Source organism: Petaurus breviceps, unplaced genomic scaffold (assembly GCF_028583685.1).
Source record: "Petaurus breviceps papuanus isolate PSGF00001 unplaced genomic scaffold, PetGlider_PUasm1.0 91041, whole genome shotgun sequence".
Taxonomy (NCBI): Eukaryota; Metazoa; Chordata; class Mammalia; order Diprotodontia; family Petauridae; genus Petaurus; species Petaurus breviceps.
Window position 1 is genome coordinate 9,761,659 of NW_027187400.1, and position 15,977 is coordinate 9,777,635.

A 15,977-nucleotide genomic window follows, 5' to 3' on the forward strand; every position below is an offset into this window, starting at 1 on the left:
TCTGTCTCTCCCCACCTGCCTCTTTCCGCGTCTCTGTCTCTCTCCCCATGTCTCTCTCCCCATCACTCCCTCCCCACCTGCCTCTCTCCCCTCTGTCTCTCCGTCTCTGTCTCTCTCCTCGTCTCTGTTCCTCTCCCCGTTTCTGTCTTTCTCCGCATCTCTCTCCCCTCCCCCCTTCCCCCCATCCCGGGGCTGCCCGGAAAGTTTAAGGTTTAACGAAAGTTTAAGGCCTTCTCGGGCAAACCCGAGCCCTGGGGACCTAAAGGTCAGCTATCATTGTTTCTGCCGCACCGCCCCTCGGGGCGCCACGCCCCGAGGCCGCGCCCTTCCCGCAGAGCTCCGCCCTCTAGCTCTCTCTCCCCGAGGCGTCGCCCCGCCCCCAGCCTTCACTCTCGGTTGAAAGGAAGCTAGGGGGTGGGCTTGACCGTGGAGTAGGGCCTACTGGGAAGTGTAGTCGGGGGTGAGGGAACCGTAGGGGCTGCCGGGATCTGTAGTACGTGGGCGGAGCTTCCAGCCCCAGTGAGTGGCCTCGGGCTTGGCGGAGCGGATGAGTGGGCGTTGGCCCGGGTAGCTGTACTTCTATCCTGCCGTCCTTTCTCCGGGCCGGTGGTTGGGAACCTGGGACTGGCTTCGGTAAGGCAGGGTGCCCGCCGTCGTGCACATGGCCTAGGGCGGCTAAACCTGGGCAGAACGTGAGGAAAATCGAGGTGCCATGGGACTTCCGGAAGCTAAAGCAGTTCAGGCTACAAGCCATCCAGCTAGAATCTGTCTCTTAGCAGCGCTTGGCCTCGGAGCGGCCTTGCTTTACCCCTCAAACTACCTTTCCCGTCAGGCCCCGGGGCTTGGCGCAGGCGCAGGTTTCCTCCTTAGGCCGCACTGCCCGAGGGGGATGGGAAAGGCCTTTCGTCCGGACTATAATTGGCTGAGGTTTCTTGGGTCTCGGTCTGTGATTGGTTGGATATGGGAGGCGGAAAGGGCCGAGCCTCGGGGGACGGCGGCCGAGCGGAGGCGTTGGGAGCCGCCGGGGCGGGGACTAACCCCTAGACTGTTCTAGTCTTAGGCCCTGTGGGAGCTGGAGCCTCCTCCGCCTCGGAGGACTTGCCTCCAGTACGTGTCCCAGGACGTCCAGGGGCGGGGCCGCCTGCGCTGGCTCTGTCGAGGCGGGGATGTTTGGGCGCTGCCTCCGCCCGGCCCGATCGCGTAACCCCAGGGAGTGGGCAGGGCCTGTTTTTCCGTAGCTCCCAGCTGTCTCCTTGTCTCCACAGCGCTGTCCCTGTCTGCGCGCCCCGGAACAGGAGCGGAGCCCGAGCCGCCGCCATGGCGGCCACCCTCCTCATGGCCGGCTCCCAGGTAAGCTGCGGGCGAGCGGTCCCGAGCCTGGCGAGGTACAGCGTCCGAGCTCCGAGCTGGGAGGGCCTGAGAACCGAGGGATGTCAAGGTTGGGGGCGGGGGGGGACGCCTAGAACCCAGGATGTCAGAGCTGGGAGGGCCTTAGAACTTAGGATGTCAGAGCTGAGAGGGCCCTTAGAACCCAGGATGTCAGAGCTGGGAGGGCCCTTAGAACCCAAGATGTCAGAGTTGGGAGGGCCCTTAGAACCCAGGATGTCAGATCTGGGAGGGCCCTTTAACACAGAATGTCAGAGCTGGGAGGGCTCTTAGAACCCAGGATGTCAGAGCTGGGAGAGTCCTTAGAGCACAGAATGTCAGAACTGGGAGGGCTTTAAAACCCAGGACCTCAGAGCTGGGAGGGCTTTAGAACCCAGCATGTCAGAACTCAGAGGATCCTTAGAACACAGAATGTCAGAGCTGGGAGGGGCCTTAGAACAAAGAATGTCAGGAAGGGGGGGGGCAGAATATCAGCTGTGTGAGATCTTAGAATAGGAAATGTAAGGCATCAGGTTTGAAATGACTTTTAGAACATAGAGTTACAGCTTGGAGGGACTTTTGAACACAGAATGGCCTTATGTTCTGGAAGGGCTGCTTTGGGCCACAGAATATCAGGACTAGAGAAAGCCATTTGATTTAGCTTGTTTTCCAGATGAGGAAACTGGAGATCCAGAGTGGGAAAGTGACATGCTTGTACTATGTAAGTTAGTGACTTAGCTGAGGCTAAAACCTATGTCTTCCGCCTCCCCATGAATGGTTCTCTGTCCCACATCAGGCTGCTACTCTGGATTTTGTAACATTCTGTCTGTTGCCTGGTAATCTTCAGGACATTGGTTACCACAGGTCTGGTGCCACAGTTCTGGTATCAATTTTTGGATGATGATGATTACTTCCCAAGTTATTTCCATCTTCACTTATATCCTTCCTGTTGGCTTTTGGCTATATTGTGCACGTGTCCTCTCTGCTGCAGTCATCAGTTATTTTCTGCACGTACCATGGTATTATCCTTCAGGTAGCAGGTAACAGTGGAGTCTTTCTTTCATTTCAGGGGCCTATGACATTTGAAGATATGGCTATGTATCTTACTCGGGAAGAATGGAGACCTCTGGACCCAACACAGAGGGATCTTTACCGGGATGTTATGCAGGAGAATTATGGAAATGTAGTGTCCTTAGGTAAGAATTCTGACTTGGTTCCATTTCCAGGTTTGTAGCCATAGAACTTTTGAGCTAAAAGGGACTCTAGAGCTCACCTTGTCTACCCTATCATTATCATGAGGTGAGGAAACAGGCTTGGAGAGAACTAATGACCCATATCAGGTGGGGCACAGCTGGGACTCTGCCCAAGGTTCTCTGACTTCTGCATTCATTGTTCTGGCTGCCTCCCCGATTCTGACTGTCTCCCCTCTCAGAAGGCAGTAAATTGTGTGCCTGTGATCACTCACTTGGACTGGCTCCTGTGGACTCACAGACCTTTGAAAATGTGAACATTCAACCTCACATTATGAAGTGAGAAAGAGTTGCTTCTATAGATTCCAGAAATTCAAATTTTCAAATTTTGTTCAAATTTTTTGCCATCAGTCACTTCCTATGCCCCCAAGATTCTTTTACAGATCAATGACCAACTACTATCCTGATAGTTTGAATGAATGTAACACTGTAAAGTTTGCAGAATGTTTTCTTTTCTCACATCCTTATGAGGTCTGTAGTACAAGTGAGCTTGTCCCTGTTTTACACACGTGGATACTAAGAATCTGAGGAAAGGTGATTTACCCAATGTCCCAGAACTGGCAAATCTCAGCACCAAAACATGACACTCAGTTTTCTGACCCCAAATCACAGACTCTTTCCATGACAGTACAATGCCTCAGAGTTTGTTTTACATAGTGGTGAGGACCACAGTATACATACTCTAGTGAATGGTGCCCCCCCCCTTTTTTTTTAATACTAGAAGGTAAATGTCTTTTTCTACAAGGAAGCCTGTGTTCAAAACCATATCACCAAGGCACAAATCAAGAAGGGTTCACAGCATTCACTTTATCTTTGTTGCTACTCCAGAGATTCAGAATGGCCCCAGTATACCTTCTTATCTAGAACATCTCCAGGCTTGAAGACTTACAGGATCTTTATTATTTATAGAAATTTTTGGTGGGGGAAAGTGGTAGGAGAGATTCTTCAGTGGAATTTTGCACTAAACTACCTGAAAAAGAGGAACATTCACTGGGCCGTTTGTTTCACAATGGGATTTCCACATGTGGAAAACACCCTTTTTTCCTTCATAACTTAAATTATGAAGCCTTTTGATAGTCATTTGTTCCATAAATCTCTCCCTCATTAAATAATCCATAATTAAATGGAAACAGGCCCATTAACTCTTAGGGATGTAAAGGACCTTAGAGATCATTTGGTCCAATCTTTTTACAGATGAGGATGTTGAGGCCCAGAGAGAGAACGTTATTTGCTTGATGTTACAGAGCCATCAGTCTTGACTAAAATATAGATTTCCTAGCTCCCTGGTTCATTCCCTTTCACTATACTTTGTCCTTTCCCAGGGATAATAGTTGACATAATGTTTAGATTTGCAAAGTGTTCTGTGTATATTATTTCATTTGATTCTCATGATAGCTCTATGAGGAAAATAGAAGTATTTCTCCCATTTTATAAATGCATAAACTGAGGCTCATTGAGGTGGTGACTTCTCCAGGATCACATCCGTTAGTGGATGTCAGACATTTTATTTGAAATCAACTTTTTCCTTACTCCAGGGCCAGTGCATTTTTATTTATTTTATTTTATTTTTTAAAGCAATTGGGGTTAAGTAACTTGCCCAAGGTTACATGGCTAGTTTTTTTGTGTGGGTGTTAAGTATCTGAGACCGAGCTGATCCCTGGTCCTCCCTACTCCAGGGCTGGTGCTCTTACTCACTGCTCCACCTATCCACCCCTCAGTGCATTTTTTTTTTTAAAGCAATCGGGGTTAAGTAACTTGCTCAAGGTTACATGGCCAGTTATTTCTGGGTATGGTGCTAAGTATCTGAGCCCAGATTTGATCCCCAGGTCATCCCGACACTGGATCCAGTGCTCTTACTTGCTGAGCCACCTGGCTGCCCCTCCCCCCCAGTGCATTTTTAATGAGATTACACAACCTTTGTGAAGACCCTCTAGGAAAAAGTGTGGAGGGATGTAACAATGGAGACTCTTGGCCAATTTTAGGCACTGATTAGATGGTTGGTGTGAGAACAAGGAAAAGACCTGGTGAAGTCAGTAAGCAAAATATTTGAGAAAGGTTACCAGTCTCTCCAGACTTTATGGCTGCTTGGTACCGTGTTTCCCCAATAATAAGACCTATCCCGAAAATAAGCCCTCCCCTTACTGTGTAAGATTCCTCTAAAATAAGCCCTCCCCAAAAAATAAGCCCTATTGAGATTGCTAATGTAGTGAAGGTGATCCCCTGCGCTACACGCTACATTACGCATTACGGTACCCTCTGTATGCACCGTTCTCCCCCCCCCGTGAAACGCACGCCGCGCTCCGAGCTGCATCCGATCAGAGCTGCAGCAGTGAGCGCGTCATCCTGTTCTTCCCCAGTGATTTGCTTATTGAATAAAGGTACATTTTTTTGTTCACATTTACCTGTTTATTAAAATTGCTGTCAATGTTCATTAAAATAAGCCCTCCCCTGAAAATAAGCCCTCTGGTGTTTTTCTGTCCAAAAAAAATAATAAGACAGTGTCTTATTATCGGGGAAACACGGTAGTGAATAGGCCAGTGTTGTGAGAGGTGCTAGACTTTGTCCCATGTGGCTTTCCTACCTTCATCTCATTTTCATAAACTTATTTAAAAAAAATAAACTGGGAAGGGGTAGGTGATCTCTGACACCTACTTTCGGTGGTCTTAGGTTTGATTCACTTGTAAGAGAAGTTGACTGACAACAAAAGAATCTGCTTCCTTCCCTGTATTGCTAATTCAACACATAATTAATCTTCAATAAATATTCACTGATTGTGTTATGAGAATGTAAAACATTAATCATTGTGGTTTGTATTCTAAGAATCTTAACTTTATTTTTCTTTAACTGTTTCTTTCCTTCCTAGCATGGGGACTGTATGATATCTACAATTATCTTTTATTTCAGATTTTGATATCAGGAGTGAGAATGAGGCAAATCCAAAGGTGATATCTGAAGACATAGAATTTGGGGACATATCAGAAAGACCTGTTGAGAATACTCACCAGAATCGTGAGTGTGAAGAAGGCTTTGAGAGTGGGGACAAGTCAGAAGGACAGTGGGGAGATTTAACTGGGGATGAGTGGGTAAACTATCCGCTTCAACAAGTTGCAGATCTCCTTGTCCACAAAGAAGTCCATGGAGATATACGATTCCATATATGCTCTCAGTGTGGAAAGGCTTTCAATCAAATCTCAGACCTAAATCGACATCAGAGAACTCATACTGGAGAGAGGCCCTATAAATGTTATGACTGTGGAAAGAGCTTTAGCCGAAGCTCTCATCTCATTCAGCATCAGAGAACACACACTGGGGAGAAACCCTATGATTGCAGTGAATGTGGGAAAAGCTTTGGTCGAAGTTCACACCTCATTCAGCACCAGACAATTCATACTGGAGAGAAACCCCACAAATGTAATGAGTGTGGCAAAAGTTTTTGTCGAGTCTCACACCTTATTCAGCACCAGAGGACCCACAGTGGAGAAAAGCCTTATGAATGTGAGGAGTGTGGGAAAAGCTTCAGCCGCAGCTCTCACCTGGCTCAACACCAGAGGACACATACTGGTGAAAAGCCCTATGAATGTAATGAATGTGGGAGAAGCTTCAGTGAAAGATCAGATCTCATCAAGCACTACAGAGTCCACACAGGAGAACGACCCTACAAATGTGATGAATGTGGAAAAAACTTTAGTCAGAATTCAGATCTCATTCGCCATCGGAGAGCCCATACAGGAGAGAAACCATATAGATGTAATGAATGTGGGGAAAATTTCAGCCGGATCTCTCACTTGGTTCAACACCAGAGAACGCATACTGGTGAAAAGCCCTATGAATGCAATGAGTGTGGAAAAAGCTTTAGTCGGAGTTCCCATCTCATTACACATCAGAAAATTCACACTGGAGAAAAGCCCTATGAATGTAATGAATGTTGGAGAAGCTTTGGAGAGAGATCAGATCTTATTAAACATCAGAGAACCCATACTGGAGAAAAGCCCTATGAATGTGTGGAATGTGGAAAAGGTTTTACCCAGAGCTCAAACCTTATCACACATCAGCGAGTTCATACTGGAGAGAAACCATATGAGTGCACCGAATGTGACAAAAGTTTCAGTCGAAGTTCAGCTCTTATTAAACATAAGAGAGTTCATACAGACTGAGACCCTTACTTGTGATTACATGGGAATAATTTTGGCAAAGAACAGAGAATTTTAAATTAGTGAGCTCTCTTTGAATCAAGCTCCTTTCACTATATTGAATTTTCTAGGTATGAGTCATAATTTAAATTTCTAAGAAGATGAAGTCATTTGGAGGTCTGATCTAAGGCTCTGGAATCTTGATTTCTTCTTCCTTAGAAATAACAAATCATAACCTTTTTTAATTCAACATTAATAAATTGCTCAGTTAAAAGTACAAACCAAGTGACTAAAGATCTGCAGTTCCAGGAAAAAATACTGGCCACCATGGCCGTTTGGACCAGGAACTACAGTGACAAGGTTCTAGCAACTCTTTATCTTACTCCCCTGGCCCACACTTGTTCCCCAAGGAAGGTATGGGATTGATTGTAATAAGTGGTGAGCTGCCTTAGAAGAAGGCAGTTGGGAACTATTCCCTGAATAACAATGCCTATACACGCCTTGTTAATTCATCATATCCTACCAAGGGCTTTGTTCTTGAGTTGCCTGTATATCCAAACGTGGAGTTTTTCTTCTGCTTTCCTGAGAGCGGGACTCTGCACAATGGACCTAGTCATTACAGCATTTATCCTTATTTTCATTTCTATTTATTCATTGTAATATTTTAGTTTTTGTTAAAACACTTCTAAGAAAAAAAAAGATCAAAAGGGAAAGTGAGCAGTGGGGTTTGGGAAAGATGATCTCTTTCCTGCTCCCAGTGAGTGACTCTGGCAAGATTTGCTTGGTGTTATTATTACCGTTAATCAGAATTTACTAATTATCTTTTGGGATGGCTATAGGGTGTAGTTGTGGGGGCACCGTCTTCAAGGAAGACAGGGCAGTGGAATGTAACCACAGCCACAGTGAGAAGTGAAAATGGACCCTTGAGGAAAGAGGAAGGAAGGTGGCCTCCTTCTCCTGTGAAGTACTGGTATTTGGTGCTCCCTTTCCTCCACCTTTTAAGATTCCTGACTGTTGATTGATTTAAGAGTAAGGAGCCTGGATTCCAAGTGTCCTCGATACTAACTAGGATTTGAAAAGGAATGGTTTCCAGTACTTCTCTTCTTACATAAGGCCTTATAGGCATACCATCAACCCCATATGTGCTTATGGTTCTACAAGACAGTTGAGACTGTCAGCATTATGCAGTGTCAGCATGGTTTGAAATGAAGACACTTTAATGTGATGGAAGTCTGAATTTAACTCACAGGGGTGAGAAATGGATTAAAAAAAAAAAACACTGGTGCCCCAGGACTCACTCTCATGTAAGAGGCTAGCATAGAGTTGTTTGTGTAGCTAGATTGTTGGGGGGATGACTACCTGAACAGATTGATAACAGTACTGTAATTGAAAACAGAACCAGGAAGCTGGACACTGGTCTGGTAGAGAAGAATGGGTAAATCAGGGCAGGTCTTTTTATGTGTTACTGTCTTTTAAATGAAAAGCAAATACAGATGGATAGAAGAATTCCAGAACAGGTGGTTTGAGTTCACCCTCTCTCAGGGTAAGTTTTGAGAGCCATTCCTAAATCTCAGGCATGGCACTGGGGGAGAGGTCGAAATTGGAAGAGGAAAAATTTGGATTCTTTCCAGGAATCCCCCCAACTTTTTATGTTGTTTTGTATCGTGACCATTGTACTGTTAAAAAAAAAAACAAACAACTTTTTGTTCTATCTATTTGGAGTATTCTAGGGGCAAGTAAGCCCTTTGGGAATGGAATGCCCAACTAAATCATTGTGACCTTGAGCTTTATGGGCCTGGGGATTCTTTTGCTTTCTGTAAAACTTGACCTCCAGACCCAACTACAAGGACTACAGCCACACACACAACATGTTTCTTTAAGTTGCCTGGTTTCATTAAGTATAAGTTCCTATAGGTCAGGAATCACATTTTATGTTTATTTCAAGAAACACCCGATTGGGGTGCTACTCAAGTATTTTAATTACTCTGGGAGATCTCTGTTCCAGCACTAAAGTCTAACACATTTTGTCCCATATCAGTATTCCTCATAATTGTAATGAAAATCAAGAGTTCTACCCCTCCCCGCCCCGATCATTTTGGGGGTGCCCAGAATCTCACTTTTCAAAAAGCCCTCCTGCTGCTGCTCCTGTGCTGGCTTCTTGCTGGAGGTGAGGGGCTTTGAAGGCTCCAATCATTGCTTCATAATTTGTGCACGCCTGTTGGTGAGGTTTTGGTTTGGGGGGGAGGGGTAGGGCAAGGAATGAAGAGGACAGGCCACTCAAACTCTGTCCCCTGCCCCACCACCCTCTGCCAGGTGCTGCTCCCACCCTTGTCATCTTGTTCTTTCTTGAGTAGAAATTTTGCATTAAAATTCTTCTGTGGCTACTTCTGCATGCCCTGTGCCCCCAGCTCCTGACTGCCTCTGCCCACACTCTGAACACTTTGTGCCTGTTTTATCCAGTTGTGGAGAATGAGTGAGCCAGTAAGGAGGGCAGTTTTGGCTTTTAAGGTATTGGTAAAAAGATATCCTAGTGTTTATCTACATTTGTATTATTCTAACAATATAATGGAAAATATACTTTTTAAATGCAGAAGACGTTGAAAATCATTTTAGTAACAGCCCTGGTTAGTATTATCTGCTTCAAATATATCACAGCTCAGCATGAACACATCCAGGTGTTAGCAACTTAAAAGATTAGAGCTGGAAGGGACCTTAGAGGCTGTGTGGTCCAAACCCCTCATTTGACATAGGAGGAAACTGAGGACTAAGTAGGTGGAGTGATTTGTCCAAGCTCATACAGCCAGTAAGTAGCAGATCCAGGATTCGGAGTAAGGACCTTTGATGCCACATCTGGTGCTCTTAGTAATTCACTAAGCTGTCTGCTCTTCCATAGGTGCAGTAGGGATACCAGTTTTGTGGAGATTCCAGAGAATAGTGTCTTTGGATGAATTGCTTTTTAAACTTTGAAAACTCCATTGCCTTTTCTCAGGCAGCTGCAAAACCTGGTAAGATTCTCTGAAGGCTGTGCTGGGGGCAAAATCAACCAGAAGAGTTGGGGGGGAGAGGATCAAATTTGTAAAAGAAAAGTGTTCCTGCTTCAGGAAGATGCCTTGGAGTGCCAGCCTCTAACACTAAAACCCAGGATGTATGCAACCAGGACCCCTGCGCACTAAGACCGAGATGGTTCATGCAAGTAGGAAGGGCACTGTGCACCCCCCAGAGGCATGCAGGCAGAAGGTAATGCCCATCCCCAGCTGTGCAACACCAGGGGTTTGACATTTTCAAAGTATTTTTAAAAATTAAAGTTGTCATATGAAACTTCTTGTTCTCTTGCTTTTTTGGGGGGCCAGGGGTAGGGGGTGGGGGAAAAAAGTATGTTCAGTTCCCAGGTTGACAGTGTGGTTTGGTTCTCTGAAAAAGACCTAAGGAACACAGAGCCTATCAACACAGGAGTCTCCATTTAGAGCTGGTAAGGACTGCAGAGCTCATCTAATCCAACCTTCTCATTTTGTCTGCAGAAAATGAGAACTGAGGTCAGTGGATGTGTCAGGGTTCAAATCCTGGCCCTTGGACTCCAAATACAGAAAACCAGAGAGCCAGCCATTTCACCAAAATATATTTAATAATAATACTTCGTTCTGTTTCTAAGAAGTATCCCCATCTTACAAATGGAGAATGAGACTGGTTTACCAACAGTCTACATTACTGATCACAAAACACATAACATCAAGGCATTTGATTTCCTGGCCTCAAACTCTTGGACCTCCCCTCTTTTTTTCAGAATCCAAATGTGTTGATTCTAGTGGCGAAGAAATGGAGAGAGCCTGGGGGAGGGAGGATAGCTAGTTGAGAGCCTGCAGTCCAAAACTTATTTGATGTGCTAATTTTGGTTTGGTGGTAGTCCTTTCTTGTAACTGTTATGGGTTAGGAGCCTGCATTCAAGTCTAATCCATCTAGCCTTTAGAGCCCCATTTACTGTGGAGGTGTGGTAATCTGCTAATAGTACCCTAGAGGTAGGAAAGGGGGAGTGTAGCTCTCTAAGGAAGTTATTCTTACCTGACCAAAGCATGTGGAGGAATGTACTTAAAAGCTCAGTTAGCCTCTGCCACTGCATATGACACTTAGCAGGGTTGGTCTTTGGCATGCACCACCATTCTCAGTGTTTTTGAAAGGTTTTAATGTCAACACTGGGAAAGAAAACCAAGAGAAACCATCTTGCTGTAGACTCTAGACCTGGAAGAAACCTTAGGGACCATTAAGTCTAATGCCTTCATTTTGCAGATGAGGAGTTGGAAGCCCAGAGAGGAAAAGTAATTTGTCCAAAGTCACACAGCTAGCAAACGGAAGAGCCAGAGGTTGAAGCTGAATCTGATTCTTAACGTTTCATAACTAAATACTTCCCAGTCCAGCAGTTTCTCTTGGATTAATTTTTTTTTTTCTTTTGAAGGAAGGGGCTAGGAGCGGGAGCCTGGTTCTGACCGAGGATTTTGTCAATGTGGGGAAACTCCTCTCCCAATCCAGATCAGCAACTTTTCTGTAATTAGTAGTCTTGTGAAGCTGCCATGGACACTGGACTTGTCCAGGGTCAATCAGGAACCATTAAGCCCCTACTATGTGCCAGGCAGTGTGCTGCTAAGAGCTAAAGATCACAGAGCCAGACTATCAGCAACATGAATGTCTTCCTAATTTTAGTATGGCATTGCCTGCACCAGGTGTTTTACATGACTAACATTTACATGTATGTGGCACTTTAAGCCATTTGTAAGACTCTTGAGGCTGAAAGGTTGTAAAACTGGGGACAGGGATGGTCTGGGACTCAGCTATTCTAAGCCATAGCCCAGTGTTCCTTTCCCCATAAAGTGGTACCTACCTAGGCCCTCCCAGCAAGCATCCCTCTTATCTTTTTTTTTAAAGACACCATGAGAAATAAGGGTTCAAAAGGACCCCAGAGACACTTCAGGTTGCCTAAATAAGGTGTAGTAATCATTTCAAAATTATTCAAGTGCAGACACTTTTAGATGAGACAGGCCCAACTTGGCAGCAGGTAGGGGCCAGGCTTAAAACAGGCTAAACTTCTTGGGGTGGCAGATAGGTTTAAAGTGGCTCACTTTCCAAGTAAAGGAAACCAACCATGGTTGGTTGCCATGGGTGATATGACAAATAGGAGAGAGTGTGCAGTGGCTAGCTGCCCCCAAAATCCTTTGACCTGCTGTAAGCAGGCTGGGCCATGTGTTGTGCAGGCCTGTTTTAGACAGACTCATTCTTTACTAGCACCACCCACCAAACAAAAGAACAACAAAATAAAAACCCTTGCAAATGTGCTCACAGCTATACAAATTACATTCATAACTATAGACATTTACTTTTCTGAAACGAGCTGGTTACTGTTAATTGTTGGGGAGCAGGGTAGACAGAAGAAGGGGGGTGACAGTGGCACAAGATGGGCCCACTGAGTCCCCTGTTTTCAGGAAGGTTACACATAGTCAGGAATGGGTATGGGCAGGCTTCCTTTACCATTTCCATCCCCCACCTCCTCTTGGGGTCTTCTAATTCCAAGGCCTAACCAATGTTCTTTCCACTACTACAATGGAATTCTGCAATATTTAGCTTTTGTTATAAACTTACTGAAACAAAGATGTTAGGACTCCAGGATGTTGTTTACTGAAAATATGATTTTAGAAATCTAGTATGTTGGGTCACAGCAGGGATACCTAAAATAATATAGCAGAAAACCTGTGGATCAAATATTTTCCATCATCAGGAAGATGACCTCTGAGAGTCAATAATAATTCATGTTTTGATAGTAGGTTAAGTTCTATAAATCTTTTTTCCTCATAAAGAGCCTGTCTTTTTTTTTTCTTTCCAGAGCTACCACACCATCCTTGGTTCTTTTTAGATCCCTCTTTGCTAATCCCTCTACTAACTGATGGTCTCTTCTTAGTATTTATCATCCTTGACCACAGCAGCTTCTGATACCATTGACTCCCCGAAGCCCTCCCTTGGTTTCTGTGACTTCATTCTCTCCTACCTGTCTAACCACTCCTTTGCTGAGCTGATGTCCACCCACCATCTCCACCATGTGGGTGTGCTTCCAGGCTAGCTCTGGGCCCTCTCTTGGATGGTCACCCAGTCCTTTGAGAACTCTTCTGCCCACACAAATTCAAGTAGTACCTCTATAGAAACTACTCCCAAGTCTATGTATCTCCTAAATTCCTGTCCCACATCTTTTCCTGCCACCATTCATATGAATGTTCCATCATTATCTCAAACCTGGTCTCTCGGCACTGCCCCTCTTCCACCCTACCCACAAATTTGCCTGTTTCTGTTCAAGAACTGCCATCTCCTCAGCCACCTGGATTTATATCCTTAAAGTCATTTGCTCCAAAGCAGACTTTAAGCCAGGGGTTCTTAGCCTTTTTTGTGTCATGGACCCCATTGGCAGTTTGGGGAAACCTATGGACCCCTTTTCAAAATATTGTTTGTTGTCTACATACATAATCAAAGGAAATTATATATTTCAGGAGGTTAGTGAAAATAAAGATGTAATCTTTCCCATCCAAGTTCATGGCCTTCTCTGAAATCTATCCAAGAATCCCTTGGAATCTATCTGTGAACCATAGTTTTAAAACTCCTGTCCTAAGCTTTCTCAGGTCTCAATCTCAGACTTTGGAGGTGTAGCTGGCCTTCTCAAAGAAGGGTCTTATACTAGTACCTATCCTAGTCTTCAGCAAGCCAAAGGTAATGTAGTAGTGAGGTTGCTTCCTGTGATGGAGAGATTGGGAGGTGAGTTCCTGTGTCACATATAGGATAGCTTTTGGGAGTGCCTCATGCCCCACATGGTGGCTAGGTGATGCAGTGGCTAGATTACTGGGTCTATGTGACCCTGGGCTAGTCACTTCCCCCTGTTTGCCTCAGTTTCCTCATCTATAAAATGAGCTGGAGAAGGAAATGGCAAACCACTCCAGCATCTTTGTCAAGAAAACCCCAATTGGGGTCATGGAGAGTTGGACATGACCAAGAAACAATTTAACAACAACAAACTTAACATGCCCCACCATCTTTGAGACTGAGAGCTTGAAATTCACCCCAGTATCCATGAATCAAATCCTCCTTACTGTGACTTCTAGTTCCTTTACCGCACAGTTCTTTCCCAGATTATTTCCTTCACTGTCTCTGCTCTCTTCCTTCTCCATCTTGAACCCTTAGTGAACCAGTTCAACTTTACACTGTCCTCTTTCCTTGAGTCTCTTGCCCCTTGGTATTGTTGATATTGCCCTGACAAGCCTCAGTCCTGGATCAGTGCCATCATCTACTGCCTTTGCTCCTCCAGTGGAACTAAGCTGAAGAAAGTCATGAAACTGAGCTGTCTCACATAAAGGGATGACTCTGCCAAAGCAAACCCATCTACAGCTACAAGTCATTCCATTCCTTTCAAGTAGACTGTCTCCTCCATCTCTCAGGTTAAATCTACCTAATGCTTCTAAACTACCTACAAACACGCCCATGTCTCTCTCAGCCATCTCCATTAGCTATCTTCCATTGATAATGAGGGTGACACACGCATTGCCAGAGCTGGCTCAGTGTTTGGGAGGGCTCTGAAGGACAGTAGGGGAGAGAAGAGGTGTTAGACTATCAGACTGAAAGTCTACTGAGCTCTTGTGCTGACCTCATTGTATGCCTGTGAAAACTGGACAGTCTACCAGCACCATGCTAGGAAAAGGAATCACTCCCATTTGAATTGGCTTAGGAAGATTCTGAAGATGACCTGGCAGGACAGGGCATCAGACAGTGAGGTCCTTACTCGAACTAAACTACCAAGCATTCAGACTCTGCTTCAGAGAGTGCAACTCCAATGTGCTGGCCACATTGTTCAAATGCAAAAGGTATGCTTGCTAAAAAGATAGGGCAAGTATTCACATGGTGGTCAGAAGAAGCAATACAGGGACATTCTCAAGGTCTGTCTCAAAAACTTTGGAATTGATTGTGTGACATGGGAGACACTGGCACAGGACCGCTCAGCATGGCGTGCCCACATCAGAGAAGGTGCCGTGCTCTGTGAGCAAAGCAGAATTGAAATAGCTCAAAGAAAACTCAGGATGTGCAGATTTGGAGAATCCATCCTAAATGCTCACAGGGACTATTTGTGCCCAACCTGTGGTACAGCCTTCCAAGCTCCTATTGCTCTGATCAGCCACAGTCAGACATACTGAAACTTGACTTTAGCATGGTGATGTCACTTTGGTCCTCTTTGAGGACGAAGGATAACAGCCACCACCAGATGCTTCCTCTCTTGGATGACTAAATTCCTTGAGAAGGCCACATACAGTAACAGGTACTTCTATTTGCTTACTTCTAACTCTCTTCTTAACTGCAGCCTGGCTTCCAGGCTTATGATTCAACTGAAACTACTCTCTCCAAAGTCACCAATGATTTCTTAGTTGCCAAATCCAATGCCCTTTTTTCAGTCTTCATTGTCTTTTTCTTTTTTTTTTTTTTAAAGCAGTCGGGGTTAAGTAACTTGCTCAAGGTTACACGGCCAGCTATTTCTTTCTGGGTGTGGTGCTAAGTATCTGAGCTCGGATTTGAACCCAGGTTATCCCGACACTGGAGCCGATGCTCTTACTTGCTGAGCCACCTGGCCGCCCCCAGTCTTCACTGTCTTGACCCCTCTGCTATCACCCTATTTTCCTTGGTGCTTTCTTCTCTCTTAAGTTAGAGGTATCAAAGTTAGCCAATGAAGCCTGGAAAACTTCCTAGTGCAAGCCTGAACCAGATAACTATACAATTAACAAAATAAATAAATTACCAAATGACATAGATCATATTCCCTTTCCAAGTCACTATTCAGCCTACGGGTCTGTTTCCACTGGAGTTTGACACCACTGCTCTGGATTTTCAGGACATTCTTCTCGTCTGGTCGTTCTCCTCCATGCCTGACTGCTCTTACTCAGTCTCTTTGGCTGGATGGCCATCCAGGTGCTAAGGGTGGGTGTCCTTCTGTGTTCTGTCCTCTGTTCTTCCTTCAGTTGGTGACTTCATTAGGTCCCATGACTTCAACAATCATCTCCATGCAGATGAGTCTCAGACTTATATGTCCATCCCTAATCTCTCTCTTACCTTCTAGTCTTACATTTCCAACTGCCCAGTGGTTGTCTCAGACTGGCTCCTCAGAGACATCTTAAACTCAACATGCTCAACACTGACTTATTATCTCCCCCCCAGGCCTCATCAT

The 15,977-nt window shown here is 45.1% G+C and overlaps 1 protein-coding gene across 2 annotated transcripts in view; it reads left to right on the forward strand.

The window, feature by feature from the left end:
• The window catches only part of ZNF436 (zinc finger protein 436), a 12,006-nt gene extending 1,943 nt beyond the window's left edge, over positions 1 to 10,063 (forward strand). The window contains exons 1-4 of one of the 2 annotated variants that reach the window (XM_069079102.1): positions 482 to 633; positions 1,266 to 1,350; positions 2,435 to 2,561; positions 5,520 to 10,063. In XM_069079102.1, the coding sequence (XP_068935203.1) occupies positions 1,318 to 1,350; positions 2,435 to 2,561; positions 5,520 to 6,769 (1,410 nt within the window). In that variant the 5' untranslated portion in view covers positions 482 to 633; positions 1,266 to 1,317 and the 3' untranslated portion in view covers positions 6,770 to 10,063. Of the gene's footprint in view, positions 1 to 481; positions 634 to 1,265; positions 1,351 to 2,434; positions 2,562 to 5,519 lie in introns of those variants that run through there. The other variant, XM_069079101.1, reaches the window with a different exon arrangement.
• Positions 10,064 to 15,977: the final 5,914 nt, after the last annotated feature.